The sequence below is a fragment of the Eurypyga helias genome, unplaced genomic scaffold (genome assembly GCF_000690775.1).
Source record: "Eurypyga helias isolate BGI_N326 unplaced genomic scaffold, ASM69077v1 scaffold9265, whole genome shotgun sequence".
NCBI lineage: Eukaryota > Metazoa > Chordata > Aves > Eurypygiformes > Eurypygidae > Eurypyga > Eurypyga helias.
The window spans coordinates 34086-56723 of NW_010252073.1; the positions used below are offsets into that span (position 1 = coordinate 34086).

Here is a 22638-nt window from a genome sequence, read left to right on the forward strand (position 1 = left end):
TCACTACAGAGAATTTAAATATTGACCTTCAGGTACTAGGGATCAGTGAACTAAGGAAAGCAGAGATTAAAGTACCTTGAAGGAAGAAATTAGTAAAAATATCCTTGAGTCTGATGCCTTTATGTTGAATTATAACAGGGGATACTGTGGGTTGTGGTACAAAGGTAGGCAAGCTGTCTGCAAAAGTATGTGTATGTCTACCTGTCACATCTTGTTTTGTGTGGTATGGGGTAATGTGTTGGGAACAACACATTTAGAGAACTCAGGTTCACATGAATCTACCCAGAAAGGATGCATCTAGATGATGGGGAAATATCTGTTTTCTATAAAATATGTACAAGCTTGGACAAACAAAACCTGGATATTCAGTAAGAAAAGTTTCCGAAAGTGCATTAGCACTGTGATGGTCAAGGAATTAGTTTTCCACTCAATCAGAAAGGAAAATTATCAGTGAACTGTTCTGAAGAACCAGAAACCTAAATTACTTAATGTCATCTTTGCATTAGTGTTCACTAGGATGCTGAGTTGTGTTAACACCGTTAGCAATAATGGATTATTACATGTACTGACCTAGGGAGAGCAGAGATAAATCTATATTTAAATGATTCTATACCAGCTGAGCTCTATGAATTTCATCTTGTGCAGAGATCCAAGTGAAGTTGTTTCAGAATTTTCCGGTAAGGATTTGTGAAGTATAGTGAAAATATGGCACCATTTTTAAAAAGAAGCAACGTGAAATTTTGAAACAGGCAATATAAACTGAAAACTTGAATAATCAAAGAGCATTAAGCATCTAGATGATAAGAAGGAGATAAATACCAGACAGCATGGCTGCTCAGAATGAATCATGTCATTACTTTTTTTTTTGACAAGATAACAAAGCTTATATTACATGTCAGAAATCATCTTGACTTTTACATGACTTCTGACAAAATCGAGCTAGAATGGCATGTTTTAAGTGTAATAAATATAAGAGATATGAACAGCTTGTATAACTACTCTTGAAAATTTATCAGGGATTCACTTTCAAAGGCAGACGATGTTCTGAATGCATTCCAGGCAAATTCTGCCTCTGATACCACTCCATACTTTTATTTCAGACAAGCATAAGATAGAAATAAGGTTTAATTTTTACTTTGATATATTATAGCAAGTCACAAACTTTTTTGGTACAGAATTTAAATTCAGAGAGACATTTTTCCTTTGTCTATTTTTAACTTTAGGCAAATTTTTACTTTTGAAAGACCTGCTCACGCTTGCGTGGGAGTAATTACCTGAATGAAACACAGGCTAGGAAAGAACAGTTGAGGTAACAGCTAGATTGTACTGGTCCCCAGACAAGCTGTAACTCAGAAATGGTGTTGTGGAGGTAAAAATCTTTTCTTTGGTCAGGAGAATTAATGTGATGAATTTTGTGGCTCATTTCAGACCTGCAATTATTTAAATTTCTGAATTACATTAAAATTATTTTCTGCCTACTTGAAGTACTCTTCGTTAATCAGCACAGCATTCTACATTAATCAGTATATAAGGGATACATTCCTTTACATACTTATATAAATTTGTATATATTTATATAAATTTTCCTCATTTTTTAATTAGAACAAGATAAAACATGCATGCAATTTATTTCTTATGTCTTTTTTAACATTCAGTATGTTCTCAAAGAGCCTTATTAAGTGTGCCTATGACCAAAAACCAGAAAGTAAACCAGATTATAAGGAAGCTTAGAAGCATAATACTTCATGTGGCAGTATGTACTAGGTTAACAATTGGACTTGGTGATCTTAAAGGTTTTTTTCAACCTAAATTATTCTGATTCTATGAAAACCAGGTGATGAAATGCAGCATTTTAATGTGTTGTTCGTGATAAGGCTATTATTTATGGTTTTATGATGACCACTTCTCTTTTGGGTATTTGTTGAATGTACCTTATTAATGTGTTATAATATATGTGAAATTCAGTTTAGTCAAGCAACAGTCCAGTTATCAGTTTCCCTTACAGATTTTTGATTCTGGATCAGCTCACCTCTGCATTGTAAATCATACCAACCATCAGCAGCAAACTGGTTACCAGTTAGAGACATTAGATACCCGAAGGACTTTATCAAAGCTGAAAACATCAATGTGACTACAGCTCTGGGGTGCACTGTATGTGCTTTAGTGGTGACAAGGCATGAGACAAAGCTGCAACGTCATCAGTTCAGGTTGTTTGTGCAGCAATATTTACAATGCAACTCATCCTTTTTTCTCTCATTTGTTTCTGCTTATTCAAGAAAACTGCAGTCAGGCCCCACACACAGGCAGTCTCTCTCATGCAGCTGTTTGAGCTCTGACCCTTTGTCTGTTGTGCAGTGTCGTGGGGCTGGAGACTGAGAGATGCTGTTTTCCTAGGTCAAATCATAGGACCGTACCATCTGTTAGAGATAAACATCATAACATCAGTTGGCTGAGAAATAATAAAGGTATTTCAGTTAGGAAGCCATTTCTGAACACAGATAAAATAATGATAAAGTTGATGCACCTGTACTAATTGCCTGCTGATATAATTATGCCTCGTCAGTAACTGTCCCAACCTCTGCCTGTAAATTTCTACTGACATTTTCTCCTTTATTATTTATTCTTTGTAAACACAACAGCTAAAGATAGTGTTGAAGATTTTAGAGTATGGGTAAAAAGCTTGTGGTGGTGACTGCTGAGAAACATTAACATGAGGTACATTAACATGTTAACATGAGGTAGTAACAATGACAGAAAATTATGTAACATACAAAGAAATAAGCAGTGGAAATTTATAATTATTTAAGTTAATGGAGAGGCTGCTGACTTCTATCTAAATTGAAAGTTCATACTGAAAATTCCTTTAGAGCTTGGAGCTCTTGAAACTTTTTTATTATTGCTAATATTAACTTAAACCTACTACTTTCCTCAGTAGGCATTAGCTAAAATAACTTTTCCCATTTGGGATTACAAGTGTGCATATCATTAAACACAGGAGCTTCAGCATACCACGCAAAGTACTGCAGCTGTTTTCGCTTTTGGTTTTCCCCCAGACATGATAATATACAGATGAATGCCACTAAGATTCATATCAGGATGAATTTGGATTAGAATATTGTGAATTGTCTTATGAAAAGAAAGCATGCAGTTGGTGTGGTAATTCTGCTGGAAACCAGAGGCTCCCACCAACCTGCAGAGCCCTTGAGCACTCTACACCCCTTTATGCTGGTGTCAGCTCTGGCCACATCATGATTTCACATTACAAAGAGAGGTAAATCCAAACACTCTTCCCAGTAAGATTTTTTTTTTTGTAATTTTTTTTTTTTTTTGACAGAGGAGGTTAATTATAAAATTATTTTCCTGGCTCACTGCAATGCAGATTGTTCTTAGCATGCATACTCCCTGAGTTATTGATATTTTGCTACTGCGAAGACAGTTCCTTGAAAGTTTCATGCATTCCTTTATTGGTATTTTGTTTCTACAGTAGGGTTTTATGCGTAAAATTTGCTGTAAACAGATAATTAAGAAATGGGATGTTCCTGTGTACATAGTAAATGGTTTCTGTAACTTATTGCTCTGTGCACAGTAAGATCTGGTCCAGCTCTTCTTTAGTTGCACTGTGTGAATGGTTATTCTTCAACTGCTCAAGACAAACCTTTAAAGATTTCACCATTATATAAATGCCTATCCAAGAGTCACTGCCTGTAAGGTTTTGTTGCTGAGTTTTGGGGCTCAGATTGGACAGTTGCTCAGCTATTTATTGCAGACCCATTCACAAATTTCAAGAGACATTAAAATTAGGAATCAACTGGCTATCACTTCTCTTAAATCAGAATGAGAGGTTGGGAAAGGGCATGAACTGACTTCGACTGGCCTCTGTGGCCTTGCTTGCAGTGACCCGGACTTCCTTCAATAGATGTTTTTGAACTGACTTGGAAGTTTGATTAGAAAATATTAGGTTAAATACTGACGTAGGAAGCAGCAACTTCATAGAAACTGAAAACATTAGCTATGATGTTATTTACACAAGTGATGATTAGGACCTGCAGTTATTATTATTATAGCAACCAAAAGCTCATAATTTTCTCTGAACCAGCATGCTTAACCTCTTATGTGCAAATTCAACCATTTTCAGCAGAAGAAGGAAGTTTTTCCCTGCGTGGTAATATTGTGTGTCTGGCATGGTGGTGTCGTACAATTAATTTTTAAATAAAATTGTATTTTAATTAACATTCATTTTTCCTAAGATAAACAAGAAAGTCAATATTATGTCATTGTACACTGAAATTTACCATGCAAGATGTGATACAATGTAAACTATGAGGAATACTTCATTGTCTTCATTGACACATACTCCACCAGTACACGAAGCATTCTGCAGTCATCACGGCAATGCATAATCTCTAATCCAACATTATTTTACATGATTATGTTGGAGAGAGATTAGAAGTCATGAAGGAGAAATTCAGTGAGGCTTGCTCAACTTTTTTGTAGCTAGTGATAACATTGTTAGGAAAATTAATAGCATCTTTCTAAAGAAGAGAAAATGATATGACCAGAAGACACAATACAGCGCTAGCTCAAGCTGTCAAAACATACAAAATGAAAAGTAATCGCCAAATGCTGGACATGATCTTGTGGTATTTTCATTTAATGGATAGCCAAAAAATAATACAAGATACTTTTCCTTTTAGCTTATCATAATTACAGATTAGAGTAATTAGAAATAACATAATTAGACAGGAGAGAGAGAGAATGTGTATAAAGATATGGTCAGTCTCACAGACAGAAAACACACTTGAGAGGTAGACTGAAGTTCTCTATTCTGTAAGGTTTTGTTAGAGACATAATTTTATCTGTGGCCAATTCCTCCCTCTTCTTCAATGGGTAATTATACCCTGAGAGTTTTTCCCTCTGTTACAGCCAAATATTCCTATGTGTTCATAGGTACAGATACCCTGATACCAAAGTATTCTCCAGCTGGTTGTTACCTTCTGGTTTTCCGTGTCAGAAAACATAACTCAGTCTTAGATATAGAAAGTTATTGAAATAACTTAACTTCCTGCATTCATATCTGGCTCAATTGAGTGGATTTGCTTTGAAGCTAGTGAAATAGATACAGCATACACTGACTGCTCTTCGATATGTACTGGAAGGAAATATTAACATTATCAATTATGTAGAGTATTGAGTTTTATCTCCTGCTTCTACGCTTGGTCACTGACTTTCACTTTTATAGTATCTGATAAATAGCTTAGTGTCCATTATTATATGCATTTTTGCTAATGTCAGAAATTAATGTCCACTGAACATCTAGTATGCTTCCTCAGAAAAGTAGAGTTTTCAGACAGCATCTTACAATATTTGCTTATTAAGGAGACCTCTATTCATGAGTTCATAGCATCTTTGTAAGATAGAAAGAAAATTGTCTTTACAACCTTTACAGATAGGCTATAAGTCCACTTTTCTTTGACAATATCAAGTGTATTTAACACTATTTCTGACAAAATGTCCTAAGAAAACCTGTACACTTGATGCTGTTGGTGACTTGGCATTTATCCTGGCAGATACTAGTGATAACTGCTCCAGCGAGCCAGGATCTATGTCAGTGTGAGATCACTGTAATAGAACTGAAATTAAAACATGAAATCTAAATAAAAATAGTGCATGAAAACAAAAGAAAAGTGCAGGTGAAACTGATATGAACTGCAGAAAATATTGCCAATAGTATTAATATGACAGATTTTTTTTCCTTGAGTGCCTGTACTGGGATCTACTGCCCTATGTGTTCCTTATTAGTCTGATTATACATGCTCAAACTTGGCTGTGAAAGTGTGTCAAGCCAATACCCACATACCACCTCAGGCCACCAAGGGAGAGATGTCACATACAGACGGGCTCGTGACCGAGGGGTGGACTTGACCATGGATGCTATTGCTCGGATTACTCATGAATGTGAGACGTGCTGCCATCAAACAAGCCAAGAGGGTAAAGTCTCTTTGCTAAGGAGGGCAGTGGTTGAAATATAAATATGGGGAGGCCTGGCAGGTTGCCTACATCACCCTCCCCAAAACCTGCCAGGGCAAGCGCGATGTGCTCACAATGATGGAAGCAACCACCGGGTGGCTGGAAACATATCCTGTGCCCCATGCCACTGCCCGAAATACTGTCCTGGGCCTTGAAAAGCAAGTCCTGTGGCGACATGGTACCCCAGAAAGGACTGAATCAGACAAAGGGACTCACTTCCGAAACAGCCTCCTTGGGCCAAGGAGCATGACATTGAGTGGTTGTATCACAGCATGACCTGAGCTGAGCTGAGGTGACCTGAGCTGAGCTGGCTTCAGCACCCAATGATCCCACGCAACACTCCACCTTTCCTGTCCTGAATGACTCCCATACCTGGTGGAACCAGAAGTCATGGACTAATGGACATTTTAATGGACATTTTGTGAAGATGCTCCATAGACTAAGGGAATGATATGTGTGTAGCACGGGATGGGAAAGGGGGAGCTGGTTAATGAGAATTTATGGAATAATGTGGGACTTGAGCATAACGTAAATGGTATGAAATAAGGAGTGTGGAATGTGCTGGGTTTAGTTAGGACACAATTAATTTTCCTCACAGTGGCTGATATAAGGCTATGTTTTTTGAATTTGCCCTGAGAATAGTACTGATAACATGTTTTTTTAGTTGGTGCTGGGTCTAGAAATAACAAATTTCACATTTCAGCTATGTTATTCTCCAAAATTATTTTAAAATATGTCTGTGATTAAAAGCTACTTATTAAAAAGGCAAAAATTTGTGAGTTTTGCCATCAGCTGATTTACAAAGTGTCACAGCAGTAGCCAGTAGAAGTGAAATAACAGCCTTTTCACTTAATGGCTTGACGTAGGGGGAACAACAAAGGATGTTTTAAAAACTGTAGAGATTTAAAAGAAAATAACTTGTGAAAATTCAGAGATGAAGTATCAACCTGATGTATTGTTTAAAATACATAAGGAAATCATTCCAGTTTCCAGAGGAAGAATAAAAGCTCAGTACCTCGCTAGTAAACGTTTCAGAGCTTTATTGCTCCACTGAACAGGCCAAACTGTCCTTCCAGTCCTGCCTTTGTTGTTTTACTAAGTGTGTTATGTTCAGGTTCCAATTCACTGTAAAGTATAAGAAAACTTTATACAGCTAACTAGTAATTGAGCTATATATTGAATGAGAAAGTAGAGGCACACATGAGCTCTACTGCTTTGTGGCATCCCATGACAGCTTCATGCTGAGCAACTTTATTGGCATATTGTAACACCAAGCCACTATAAATTTCTTTAATAGATGAATTTGGATCCATTAAGTGAATTAAAAAAACAAATTAAGACAAAAAGTCCTGTGACTTTCAACCTTGTTCCTTTCCATTCTTTTCTCACTGTTTCGTTGTGTTGTGGCTCCTGCACAATCACAACTCTGTACCTTCCCAGAAAGCTGTCTTACACTGCTTGTAAATCCACTCTTACAAAATATATCAGGAGACTGAGTTGGCTGTACTGCTGGATGATTTTACTGGGTTAAGCATCTCAGACAGAAAGATCAAAAGTCCATCCTAAGCCACTGTACTGGCACATAGAAGGTATCCAGGACTGTACCCAGAGTAGATAATAGTATACGGTAATAATACGCCATTCCTCAAAATATAAACGAGGTCTCTTAAAACTGAGACACTGAAATATTGCAAAACTTGAAAAAATAATTATTTTTTAATAATTCAAATTCTGTGTTTTCTAAATTTCTGGAGCTGTTACTCTGAAAAATGAAAGAAAAAGCAGTATACATTTTCCTGCTCAGTGGCATGCTGAGGGTCTGTGCCCTCCTGCCTGCTCAGCAGCGGCAGGCATCTCTGACCATGACAGGCTGGAGCTGCCTTCCAGGCTGTCACCTACCTAGGCACTAAAGAGGTAAAGGGAGGATGCAGAGCCCTGTGCCAGTAAAGCCTGCACGGAGCAGGTGATATGATATATTTTGGCAAGTCACCTCTGCCCTAGGGACAAAAGGATGGGTCAGAAATGGTGCCACCAGAGCTGGTCTTTCCCCTTGCAGTTTCCCTACAGGCAAATCTTTTGCTTTAAATAGATGACTGTCTAAAATATGAACACAATGGATCAAAACAAAAGGAATGTTTGAACAAATATCTTCAGTCTGGAAACAGGTTTTTAATCACAAAGCTTTGGACTTACCACCATGGTCGTGGCAGAAATGGAAAGAACTAACTTCCACCAAAAACACAGAACATGACTAAGATGAAATTACAGAGATATATTTGTCTGCATGTGTGTATAGTGCATCTCTATTTCTTCACATTCTGAAGCATTCTGAAATCATATGACATGGAGTCAGAGAGCTTTCCTGAGCATCTGTGCTAAATGAACACTGTACAAGAGGTTTCCCTAGCAACACAAACCATATGTAATAGCTTAAAATAGCTTTTCTCAAACTCCTAGGATTTCTTGGTGGTTTGCTCACAATTTCCATTTAAATCAAGGTATGTTTGCCCAGTTCAAAAAGGTTCTTCTTTTTCTCAACTTCTATTAAAATGAACAAGCTTTGAAAATGCTAATTCCTTGCAAAAATGCCTGCCTTCCCGTTGACTTCTAATTTATCAGGTAAACTGAAGCATAGTAAATGGTGACAGTGGCTTTCCACTTTATCAAACATATTCCCTTTATATTTGTTGTTCAAAACATTCCATCATAAGTATATTGGTGGTTTTCTATTCCTTACTGTAACAGAAAACTTCTAGTCGAATTTGATTTTTGTTATGTCATTATCATGAGAAGGTAATCTGTGCAATTATATAGTAAAATTCATCAGTGATAATTAATGTACACGCATTCCACTTTGCATTTTAGTAGCAATTTGTAGGCAAATTATGGTGCTTGAAAACACTGATCAGTTCTTATTGTGTCTTCAGGAAAATAGTTATTAAATGGTACCTATAACATGAGCAAACTGTGATAAAAAGAGGCTGTGATTTTTTGAGTTCATATAAGAAGCAAGCAAGGAATCTGAGACAGAACCCATGGATATTGATTTTTCAGATCCTAATGCAACTAGTCATTAAGTCATATGTTTACAAATTTAGAAGCTGGCTGAGAGAGCTTGAATTTTATGAAATCAAATGTAAATATACAGGTAAGATATCTAGATTCTTCTCCAAAGATTTTCAAAATATAGATAGCAAAACCAAAATAGAACCAGGTATCAGACATTGCTTTCTTTTCCACTAGATATGTTTGTTTAGCTTGTTAGGTGAGGAAACACTGAACAAAACATTCAATCATATAATCTGTGTGCTTGTTCCATTTCTAAATAAGGCAGCCTCAAACAATGGTAGATCAGAGCATGGGAATAGATTACCTATTTCCTGAAAAAACATTTTTCAACTGTACTATTTAGATACAATATAATATAGTTCAACCTCAAATGAAGTAATGGATAAAAGGCTTTAATGTAATGTTTTAGTCATCCTTGTTACCTGTGAGCAGCAGACAGATTTCAGTGAAATACCCTGGCTGATCATATAGAATAGGAACAGTTACTAGAATGAAGTGAAAAGTGGTTTATGGTAATAATTAATGGGTGAGCAGAATTATTGGGAAGAGTCAAGCTCTAAGGTCTTGGTCTATTTATTTTAATTAGCTTTGAATTGAGTCTTGACCATTTAGCATTTACTCAGAAAAGAAGGGAGGGGAGTGGGTGGGAGATTTGTTTTCAGAGCTGTGTGTGAAGTTCTCTTGCCAGTGTATCTGATGACAAAGTCACTGAGGTGGAGTCTGGTCTCACAGAGGAGGAAATTTTGTTATATCTTTGTTTCATAAATTATTTTTTATTTCCTTATACATACCATAAGTTCTTTCTGTGAATCCCTACAATACTTAAGCTGCATTTTTTTAATTCATTTAACTTACATACCTACAAGTATACCATACACAAGCCATATTCTTTATCTTATCACCTGATATAGTTGTTCTCTAAATACAGTATCTTTATTTTATTCTATGAAAGAATGAAAGGAGCTAAACCAAATTGGTATATATTGGGCTAAATTAGCTGTTTGACTACTATAACAAGCCAATGCCTTTATTTCTTTAAACATAAAAGATTTTAATAATGTTCCTTATTACAATATTTAAAATAGTTCAAAGTAAACAATTCAGTCACAAAACAACAGCGGAAATAAATTGTTCATTTCTTTCAGACTGTTGTCTAGGTAAAACTTTCACATCAAGCAAACTCTCTCCCCCTTTTCCAAGAATGCTTCAACAACCCTAAGATTTCCTGTTGATTTTGCAATTACATATGCTCAGTATGTTTGTGAAAACTGCTCTGCATTGGTCGCATGTGTTTAATCATTTCCTTAACTTTTTCTGGAGACATTAAGAAGTGATTTTAAGACCAGTAATAACTCTTTAAAAAGTAATTTAACAGCTGTCTTTGCTGAGAGCAAGCTGTATGGAGTGGAAATGTGAAGATAATTGGATCATAAAGAAATTGTTTTGAAATGCATAGAATTGTCCTAGTTTCTTAAATTACTATTAAATGGCATTATTTTCTCTTGCCTCTAATAATTCATCTTTGAAAGCTATGCATGTTAAATGTAAGCCTGTAAAATATTATGTATTTTTAGTAAGTCATATTATTTCTCATAGCCTTCTTGGTGCAGGGTGGGCGAGTTGGGGTTAGACAATGACATCCAGAGGTTCTTTACACCTTAAATTATTCTATTATTCTATTTATGTAGCTATGAAAAAGATCTTTTGAATATGTAATTCTTTCCTTCCAGAGGCTATCAAATTAATTTTAAAATATAAGCTTACTTCTTCATTTATTCTTTAATAACAGTTTCAACCCACTATTTTTTATGTACTTTTTTTCCTTTCCAAGTTTCTCATAAGATCTCGTAGTAGAAGAAAGTAGGAATAGTCTGCTGATGATTCCTTTGAGACATATTGATTCTAATTTCTGTACCAGGAGCTCTTGTATGTGGCAACAGCATTTGTTTGGCCAGAGTGTCTTCATTAGTCACTGTTCATTGCATTTACACATTACCTAAAAAGTCCTAATCCTCCTTGTGAATGATCAATTTTTGTGAAAAAGGTAAATCTGCTCTTAGATTTTAATCTTGCGTCAGATGCCACTTACTATAATATCACAAATTTTCTACACTTAGCAAACATTAGGTATCAAAGAAAAATTTTCTTGGTTACTCTCAACTAGCTTTTTTCAACCAGTCGTGAGGGAATTTCAGTCAAATGTTATTAAAATTCAGCTTAATGTCACTAATTACCTCATGTGCATATAATGTGCTTTTGTAATCTCTGGCACCAGCAGATGCAGCATCTCAATGATGCCAATGGGGTGTGCATCAACCCTGGTTGCCTAGGATGTCACCTCCTACTCCCCTGCTGCAAACTGCTCTTCCACTGCACTAAAGCATTGAAAGGCCACATGAGCTGTTCAACCATCCCTTCTGAGAGGAGATCAGCTACAATATCTTAAATAACCCATTTGAAATGTCTCCAGTTTCAAATTCATATTTTGACCTTTAGTTAAAGGTCAGCTTTAGAAGGCAATTAGTTTTTTCTTGTCCCTGAGGTAACAATGAAACATTTTGGCTATCCACAGCAAACTGGCATAAAATTATCTTTTTAAAATACACTGCTGAAATATATATTAAATTTTATAAGTATTAAAGAAATGGCAAAATTCTCCATAAGAGAGAAACATAGTTTCTTTTCCTAATTTTTACTTCTTGCCAAATTCTGCAGTGTAAATGTAAAATAATTATTTCTAAGCACTTAGGGGGAAAAAAAAAAAGATAAGTCTAACAGCAAGAATTTGTCAAGAATAACATGTTAAAATAAACTGAGGTCCTTCATCAATAGGTTGTAGTAGGCATTATGGAGAACAGAAAAGAAACAGTCATTTGTGTCTTGAACATAAGAATATTCTTTGACACTGTCTCCTACCAGATACTAGTAAATTCAACCTGAAGTACTGTTTGGAGTAAACCATTACAGAATGGATGCAAAACTGGTTTGAAATCGTACTTTGAAATAATTGTCAATGGTTCGCTGATAAATAGGTAGCTAAATCAAAGTGGGCCTAAGGAACTTCCCACCGAAGTTCCACTACGACTGAATTTGAATCTGACCATAGTACAGCAAGTACAGACAGACATCCTGGAGAAAGTCAGGAGAGCAATGCAAATTATCATAGTTGTCTATCATAGGACTTCTGAAAAAAGGGTTTCAGTAATTGCAGTACTTTAGACCTACTGCAGTTTTCAAATATGTAAAAAAGGCTGTAAAGAATTCGGGGATTTTTGGGCTGTAAAAAATTATTTGGGGATAAGAATAAGGGGAACAATGTGCTACCCGTATCCATGGGGAGAAGATCAAGGAAATAAGGAACTTAAATTATACTACAGATAGCCAAGGAAACACCTAAATATAGTTGATTCAACTTTGTCATAGAATTGACATGCTGTCATGGCTAATATCCTTTATTATATTTGCAAACCTTTTATTTGTTAAAGTTGAGATTTTTGAAAGCTTTTTTTCCCAAATGTTGTAAATTCAGTGAAAATAAAATTGGAGCAGTCATGTTCTCATTTAAAAATAAAGGCTGCTGCTGTGTGAGAATAGGAATGATCATTTCTAAGCTTTTGTTTCACAGAGATGGTTCATGAAACTGAATTCTTACACAAGAGAGGAAAATAGTATCATGAGGTACTACTCTGGTTGTGGCACTTTATCATCTTCTCTGCAAAGGATACACCGCAGGCCTTCCATTTACTAGGTGTACTGCCATTCATTACCAATCATTCTTGTGTATCAGTGGTAGGGCAATGCTTATTTGGATACCCAGAACTGTGCTCTTAATGCAAAACATCCTCTCATTCTGGTTTGACCAGTGGTTTCATAAAACAATTCATTTTCACCAGGAAAATTATCAACTTTTTTCTTTTTTGGAAATTATATTTTGCACCAGAAAACTAAGCAGACATCATTTCAATGAGTACCTGTTACAAACTTTAGAGGGCATGATGAATATGTAGTGTAATGGATCTCCCCAAAAAAGTGCTCAGCATGTTTCCTTGATCTGTTTACCTAACCAAAAAATGGCATCATATGTGCAAGAAATAGGGGTCAGGCACTGCACACTCATTTATTCATTTCCACCTGTTCAGTATCTTCTGGGATACTGCAATAATTAAAGGGGTATTTTTTCCTTGTGGTACCTTTATTTCACACTGGAATGTGAGCCAAGGCTGTTATCTGCTACTGGAATAAAAATAGAACTTCAGGGAAAACCCTCATATAAGGAACAATATCTGAAATGGTTGTGTGTATATATGTATATGTCAGACACAGTGAGGGAAATGGTCTGGTTTGTCCATATGGCTGGTAAAAGAAAAAAAAAAAAAAGATGAGTTTTCATGTCTTAAGATAAACTATCAAAATAACTGAACATCGTAGTCACTGCAAAAAACGTATTGCCTCAGTTAAGAGGATACTCCTGAATATCTGTTTCCATGTACATCAGTACTGAATTCTTGGATTATGACATCAAAATATTCTATTAAAATGAATTAGAAGTATATTTTGCCTCATCTGGTAAATTAGAAAGCATGTATCTCCAGCAAAACTACAGTGTGTCGACCAACTAGGGTTTGTCAGCAATTTTTCGGCCACGTAATTAGAAAAAACGCATGAGAAAATTGATGAATGGATGCTACATTCATTCCTGAAAGCTAACTGCCTTTGGGCAACTAGGAGAAGAGGTTCACGCATATGTTACCAGCACACATGGTCTTCACTTGTACACTTACAGAATCATACCTCCCAGGAAGCATGCATAAACGGATGTCGCGAAATAGCACAATATTAATAAATATTGGGTGTCGTATTCATATTGAAAGGTCAATACAATGGTGTTTGCGAGTCCAAACTTTATCAAGGGAGGTAATCAAGGTAATTCAATATCATAGATTCTTTTTTTGTTGTTGACCATCAACCGAACTCTAACAATCAAATCCCTCCAGTTTCTGCTGATTTCTTTGGACCCTCCAGATCACTTTCTTTGAAAGACATGGAACTGCTTCAAAGTCTCCCTGATGGAGGAGCCTGAAACCCAATGTATTCTAGACAGTTAGAGGAGATCAGGGATGATCATCAGCTAACAAAAGTGCAGAGAAATCCACAACCATACCTTCTGAATCAGAAGCAATTCACAGTTTAATATCATGCACAGTTTCAGAGCTCACTTAAGCCACTACTTTAAGACAAACTGAAAATCTTTGAAGGTTTTAGCTCTTCATTTGCCTGGCCATATTCTGTGGGTTTAGCTTTCTGACCATCCCAGTAATACCATAATATTTCATAGTGGGAAATACAGTGTACAAGTAAACAAAGTAACTTGGTATCTATTCAGGTTTTAGCTAGTTTCTCTGGTTTTCATCTGGGAAAATGCACCAGTCCTTATTCACGGAGTAGATTGGTGAGAATCAGACTCGGTCAATGCAATGTGCATCTTCCACTGTTAGACTTTTTTCAAAACCACAGATGCAACTTCCATAAGGATTTTAGAATGGGTCAAGGCCCATCATTTTAGGTGTTTCTAGAAGACTTTTTGATACCTTTTGAGTATGTTCCCTTAGCAACATGGGGTAAGACAGTCTCCAAGTACACAGAGAGGCTTTACTGAACCTTATGCCAATAAGCATTTCACGTGTTATGCACCTAGCATTTATTGGTTGTTCCCATCTTAACTGGCTACTGTTAATACAAAACTAATGAGTTTTGGTGACTTAAGCTGTCATTTACTTTTTCTGCCATTTGTCATTCAGGAACAAGTGTGTAGGTCAGAAGGGGTTCTTTAGTTGCTACTTATTTTGGGTGCAGGAGTACCAAAAAAGATTGAAGAAAGCAGAAACTAGTGTATTGATGACAGTGTATTAACAGTGGAACTATTGCTTGGAATTTTTATTTATCTTTCCTCCTCAATAAACAAGCCCCAGGGTACCATGTCCCTATCACTGAAAGAGTTACGTCCTGAGTTTCTAGAGTAGACATCTCAATTTTTTCTGAAAAAAATTGAAAATATTGTTTTCATGTTCCCAAAGCTTTTTGGTAGGAAGCATCAAGCTGATAGTAGAAATCACTTTCGTAGTCTGCTCAAGTTTGAGGTAATGGCCTGACTTTCTATACTTTTATACTATTTTGATGTTCAGGTGACATGTAGCAGTTTCCTTCTTAAGAGTCCAGATAAAAATGGGACTCCTACAGGCAGAGATAAACTCGTTGGATTAGGGGCAACCACTGAAGATAGAATTCCTTTTATGTAATAAAAGGCAAATATGTACGAGATTGTCTTCGGTGTCCTCAGGTATGGATGTGAAAGATCATGTGGCTGCAATAGTTGTACACTCCATGATGCAGTGGCTTTAATAGTATAAGAAGATGCAGTCAGGGAATCCTGCAAATGCTTTATTTTTTCAGATGTGTTAATTACTATTAGATCCCATTGATTACAATCGATTGTGACTATTTGGAACATCCAAAGAAAAAGGAGGCCCAAAATAATTTGGATGATTAAAAGGATGATTTCAAAGGTATAAGAGAAGTTATTGTTCTGAAGAGATGGCAAATATATCTAGCAACTAGATATAAGGTTGCTTCTTTTCATGTCTTCTTCTCAATATTTCATTCCTACCAAATCAATTAACATATTAATTTCTGTGTGGCCTGTGCTGGATGCTATAGGGGAAGAGAATGATGATTTACTTAATGATTTCTGTTGGTACATATTTAAAAAATTGGAGCTATGTTGAGGTGTCTTTAATCATCTATTTTAATTTTTTGAAATTAAGTTTTACTTATAGAGAAACTCATAATAACGAATCACTTTCTAAAGAATTTCTTTCAAATTCAGCCTTTTAAAGTGTATATTAAGAGAGGTTTTAACCTTCAATATGCATAAAAAGCTTTTATTGAGAACTCTAAAGAAAATGCACTCACTTGAATATAACAATACTTTGTAAGAGGTATATATTCCCAAAACTTCTCTAAAAGCTGTAAATTTAAACAGCTCAAGAGAAGAACTTACATTTGATGGAATATGAAGGCACAAAACTTCATGATGTCTTAGCATAAAGTTTATATATAGCTGGAGAAAATGAAATATCATATTTTAGAAGACAGTGGCTTATTACCTTCCAAACTGATTTTTTTTTTCCTTCCTCTTCACCTGATATAGAATCTTATTTTGATTATTCAGTGTTCCTGATCTTTCTTCAAATTAAATTGACTTTCTTTCTAAGGTGTGTCTAAAATTACTTCCCCTCCCCCCCGCCCCTCCCCCAAGGAAATTTGTACTGCCATTCAAAACAAGTTATACTAAGATACACATTAAAAACTTGTACCCCAGTAAACATACAGAGCTACCACATGCCTATCTCACTGATTTTATTCTGTAATGATTTTATGTAGTGCACACTGACTACTAGTCCTGTTTTCAGAATGACATTTTGGAATGCATTTACTTTCTGTTCAGTCTGCAGATGTTCCCTATACCAGATGTACAACTTGAAAAAGAATAACTGCTAAAAATACACAAACTGTCATCTTTGTTTTTAATGAGAGAAACTCTAACTTCAAGTAAGATAGATTTTTATTTAAATACAATGCAAGAAACCTAAATTATTCCCGAAGACTGATGACAATGTCATCAAACGATGCAAATAATCACATTATAAATGCATAATTTGAGTTCAAGGTGGGGTAAAATTGTGGCTGTATAAGCTAATAATATTGACATCAATTTTGAAGTAAATAATAAAAAAATAAGTGGCCTGACTACTCATATAACTTGTACTAATATTTTCTTCTCTGTGTTAACATCTTAACATAGCTCTTCCTTTGTGCTTATACCTTTAAGGTTTCATAGCTGTAATGTTTTTTCACCTGACCTTGCAGAAAGTGTTTGGCTCTCAGTATACTAATCAAGCTGTGAAAGTAATGTGATATCAAACAAACCTTTAAAAAAGCAAGCAATGATGCTTCCTTTCTATTTTATTGAAGGTTAATTATACTTGTCAAGAAGGCAGTAAAAAAAAAAGCCGTGAGAAATTTGGCAGATCGATGGCAACCACACAGACTGTGCACCTCCAGCAGTTCCCATTTGTCAAAGTTGCACCCATTGATAAAGTCAGAATGAGGGCAGTATTTCAGAAGGCTCATTTTTTCATTGCACTTAAACATAATAAATCAAGACCCCCAAAAATAATATGCTATAAACTGTAACACAGAAAATCCTACAAGCTAGCAGATTTTATTTTTATGGAGTGGTTATGAAATTATGTTTCTTAAGCAAAGATCAACATATGACAATTTTCTTGTTCATTTTTGAATGTGAATGTGTATTCATTTGAGTGTGGGTGTGCACATATATAAAGTAGGACTAATACAGTAAGAAACTGTGGTTAGAAACAAAGACAGGTTTAGGGAATAACTTGGATAGAAGTAAAGCTTTCTAAGTGCAGACTTTAAAACTCCTACCTCTCTGCAGATTCATCTGAATTTTCTTCTGTGATCATCTGCAACTCCTGCGTGGTTTTACTTGAATCTTCTTTGACACTGTTTTCCTCTGTGCTTGTTTTGGGAATATCCTCATTTGATCGAAGCTGTTCTATGAGATTTTGTTGATGCCAGGTTTGAATAGATCGGTGGTACACTGGGGTTGGACCTGGCACAGGTGCCAGTATATTGTGGTGGACAGGACTGCTGTTTTTCTTCAGCCCATTTCTGTCCCGAGCGTGGTTCTTCAACCTGTTCTGAACCGGTGTCCCTCTGTGCTCATATCCTCCCTGCTGATGGCAGCCCCCCGTGCCTGTGGAGCCTTGCGAGGGGTGACTGAACCACCTCCAGCGGAGCCTCAGGATCTGCTTCACATCAAACTCTTTCTTTCCAGATACTGACATTTTTTACAGGAAAAAAAAAAAAAAGGCAAAAGCCTATTCTTTTAGAAAGGAAATGGATTCTTTGTTATCTCTTGTGTTCCAACTCCTCTTCTTAAGAAAAGACAACAAAAGAACAAATACCGGTAGCTCTCTCCCTCTCTCTTCTGATTAATATACTGCAAGCTCTTCAAGCCGATGCTAAGCTGCTGCTAACTGTATAGGTGGGAATCCATACTGACAGGATGATGAGGTCAGACCTTAAACAAGTAAATCAGCTTAGCACAGGAAAGCAGCAACCATAACACTACCCAGCTGCTAGGCTTACACACTCCCAGCACTATAGCACAGCTCTCTAATATATAACCCAGCCTCACATGATCCTGAGGGATCCTAAGCTGCAACTTAAGATGCAGGAAAGCACAGACAAATAAAGTGACAAGACTTTCTGCCTCATGAGGTTTTCCATCAAGCCTGCTAATAAGCAGTGCTGCATTTCACAGAAGATTTAGAGAGAATTCTTTTATAGCCATCTTACGCAGATTTTTGGTAACGATTCACTGTGAAACTATCCTGCAGTTCATGTGTTTCCTTAAGGGGTTTTCATTTGTTTATCTTGCTGTGTAAAATTCCTACAAATGGCCTCAGTGTGGTAGCACTTGCCTAAAGGAAAGAGGCAGCATTTGAATAAACTGTATGTATTTTCTCACCTACAGATAGATTTCTCGATATAATTACTGAAGTATGAGAAGAGAGGGACGGAGCTTGTGAAAATCAGAGATGTGCTCCCTGAATGGCTGTATCTGTGGAAAACACAGTTTCCTGGCTAAGTGCCTGAGTAAACACTCTTTGCTATCCTGCTCTTAATTTCTCACGGACAATGAAATGAGTATGAGTTTTTTTAGAAAACACCTTTCTTTTAAAAATGTACACTGTAATGTGTTTTCAGCAAATTTAATAGAGGATATTTATTCATTCCCATCCATTCGTTTACAGGCAGGGCTCTGACAACTGTTCCCTGTGTGTTTTGAAACCATGTACACAGAATGTTTTCACATACAAATAGAAAAAAATTAAATGGACCACAATTTTTCCTTATATTATATGCTTTACAGTTTGCTACTCATGATATATACAACTGTAAACAGCATGCAGAAATAAAATAGCTGTAAAACAGAGTCAGTACAACAGGATTTAGAACTAAGGAGAATATCCCTCTCCGACACATCTTCTTACATCTCCTCTTCAGACTTTCCCATTTTAACTTTCTTTTTCCTGTGTTGTGATTTTTTTCTTTTTTTCCTAAACTCTACTATTGGGATGTTGACCCTTCAAACGCTAAAATCTGCTTTATTTTCTTTTTTGGCTGCATGTAATGCAAACAGAGAAATGTGAAGTAGAGTTTTGAAAAGAAAAAGCAAAATGAGAGGATAGGACTAAGGAATCACCAGTCGTTACACTGGGCTGTCAAGCTCCTATCCTATTCACGGTGTCCAAGAAAATTATGTGTAGTATCACGGACTGCATGCATGTGAGAGAAATTGCAGGACAAGTTTAGAACAGTAATATAGTTGAAAGTTATTACACTATTTAGATATAGACATATATAGAGGGAAAGAAAAGACTGTACAAATGAAACCTATGAGAAAGACTTGGCCATCAAAGGCAGAAAGGAAGAAGCTGTGGAAAGAGGATATTGAGAGACCTACCAGTGCATGTTTGTTGTTCTGTAGAATATTGAGGCTGAGGTATTGTGGTAAAATGTACATTAACATGTGATTTTGATAGTAGGGTAAGTGTCCGTGACAGACAGAAAAAGAAAAATTTGGTTGCAGATAAGAATTTTTTTTAATATGAAAAAATAAACTATTTGGGTGTGCTAAATACAGGCCCCAGCAAACCTTACTGCAGGGCTTTGGCATAATCGCTCCCATCGCTGACCCGTTCTCTGCTACGGGTTACTGTTCTCGCAGCTGTTATCAGAACTCACATGCGCCTTGGCTGCTTCAGTTAAAATTCACAACTGAAGGCCCAGCAACGGCTGGCTTATATTCAGACACCAGGCTCTGGGTCTCTGCAGCTCTGACGCAAGGACCTTTCTACTCTACCGCTGTTCTTCCCAGCATTTAAAGATTCTTCCCACGCGGTTTACAGAACAGCAAAGATTGCCACAATGTCACATATGGGTATCCCAAATTGGTGCAGCTCCCTATAAAAATAATACTCTATTTAACAATACTTCATTAAGGCAAACTGTGTTCTTGTGTAATATTTACTTGAAAATTAAAAGGTAGATGGATTTCTGTTTTAGAATATCAGACTGTAAGTATTCTTAAAGGAACATGCTTTTAAAAGACTTCATTTATGTTATAGGAATGATAGGAACTAGAAAACTTGTTCTAACTCTAGGAAGTTATATTAAGATGAAGGTATATAAAGGCCTGCTTGTGAGTTTAACACTGGGTTTCAATTTAAGCTTGTTGAGAACATGGAGGCTATTCTATTGAATTTTGTAAAAGTAATGAGACACTAGTGGTATCTATTTATATTTCTCAGCGTGGCCTCCATGCAATCTGAGACCTATTTTAAGGAGGGAGACTCAATATACCAAGTTAACAAAATATTTTATGATAAAGTCTTGTGGAGGTGGACAGAGCACGGTTTCTCACTACTGTCTTAATCAGGTTCATTGAGCTATCTCAGTGGCTCTGTCAGTTCCACTTAGCAACAGCTCTGACACATTTAATCCATATTTTTTCACCATCTCACAAAGCTTTCGTCGATTTCCTCTCCTTAAATCACTCTTGCAGAAGTCATCCTTTATTCCCAGATATCAGCAAAAGCATATACCTTGAATTTTACTTAAGAATGTACAAACAGTACTTTGTTCATGAATTACACTGTTTCCTACTAACTCAGCACCTGTTTTTGCAGATGTAAAGTGTATCTAGCTAAAATTAAAATAGTAAAACTGGGAATTTGCTGAAGAGATGGTCTTGCTCAAAAAGTCACCTTGAGTCAGCACAGAATATGTTTCAGGTAGGGCATAAGTAGATTATTTTTCACACAGCTTGTTACCATTCTGGCTAAAATTTCGATGTGCTGTGCTAGGACAGTATAAGTGACTTAATAATCTAAAATTTCAGGCCTGAAATGATTAGAAGCAGGTATGTGGCATAAATCTGCACCATTTTTATACGTACACATGCCATATACGTGCTTTTAATCATATAGATCCATCTTCTGGTAAGAAAAGTATTTTCCCTTGAAATTGAATACAATGTGAATACAATTACTTCATGCTGGTTTCTTCCTAAATCTCTAACATATTTTTAGGAATATCTCTGACTGGATTCCAACTTCTAAATGTGAAAAGATTTTTCTGTTATTACTATTCCTAATTTAGATAGATATTCACCAAAACAATATTATTTTTCCCCCCTCATGGTTGGAAATCTCCAAAGAACAGGAGTTTCAATGGCTGCAGCAAGTCTAGCTGGGGCCACCAAGAGGACCAGACAGCTGAAGCATATGATGGATGAGGGAAGGCTGCTAAAACATGATTTGTTCAACTGTACGAAGAACAGGCTCAGGAGCATCTTACTGCTGTCTTCTCCCTAATGGGAGAGTACAGAGAACACAGAGCCAGGCTATTTTAGAGGTGTCCAGTGATAGGCCTCGAAGCAACAGGCATATGTTGGTAAAATGGGAAAATATGGTTAGATTAGACCCAGTAAATCTTTCTCCCCATGAGGGTGGTCATGCATGTGGGAAGAGGTTGCCGAGAGAGGCTGTGGCTTCTCCTTCCTCAGAGAAAGTCAGATCACAAATGGACTAGGTCCTGTGTAACTGCTTTAACTTGACTTGCTTTGAGCAGCTGGTCAGACTGGAAGAGGTCCCTTCCAACCTGTTAATTCTGTGACTGTGTGACATGCCAGGGGGTGTTTGAGATGCTTATCCAATGGCTACAGTAGAGCCAAGGAAAATTAATGTAGTTGTCAGCCATGAAGAGGAGATACATTTCTAGAAATCTTGACTCCAGTTTGGTAGCAAAACAGCTAAGTATCACTGCCGGCAGTTGTGGGGGATTTCTAGTTGTTCCTCTCGTTGGAAGCTTGCTAGTAATTTGAGAAAAAATAAGTCTCTGAAAACCTCCTTTTGTTTCAATTGGTATAAGCTGAGGAAGACTTCTCTCCAGGTTAGGAAATTGCACTAAATAGGATGGTAGAACGGCATCTGGCAGCAAATTGAGCATCATTTAAAAAGGTTTGTAGAAACATGCTGAACTTCCAGATAATCTGAAAGATATATATTAATAGGAAGAGTCTAAATAGGTGTCTATAATAATTTTAAGATTACAAGTGTAAATACCTAATATGACATTTGAATTGGAAAATTTTAAAATCATTTTTGTCATAAACTACCTATGAGAAGAAATTAAGAATATTCTATCACAAATCATGTATTAAATAAATTTCAAAAATTACTTTTAGCTAGAGCTGCATCCCATGGTCATTTGCCACTAAAACATTTTATATAAAGGAGTTTTCTAGTGCATTTAAAAATGTCCAGATTTTCTAGTTAAATAACTTGGTAATTTCTTTTTTTGAGACTTTAAGCAAGCAGATTATATTAA

The 22638-nt window shown here is 36.3% G+C and overlaps 1 protein-coding gene across 1 annotated transcript in view; it reads right to left on the reverse strand.

Moving 5' to 3' along the window:
- Nucleotides 1-18026, reverse strand: part of KLHL4 (kelch-like family member 4) — a 40796-nt gene extending 22770 nt beyond the window's left edge. The window contains exon 1 of the mRNA XM_010152222.1: nucleotides 17605-18026. Coding sequence (XP_010150524.1) covers nucleotides 17605-18026 — 422 coding nt within the window. The remainder of the gene's footprint in view (nucleotides 1-17604) is intronic.
- Between the last annotated feature and the right edge of the window lie 4612 nt (nucleotides 18027-22638).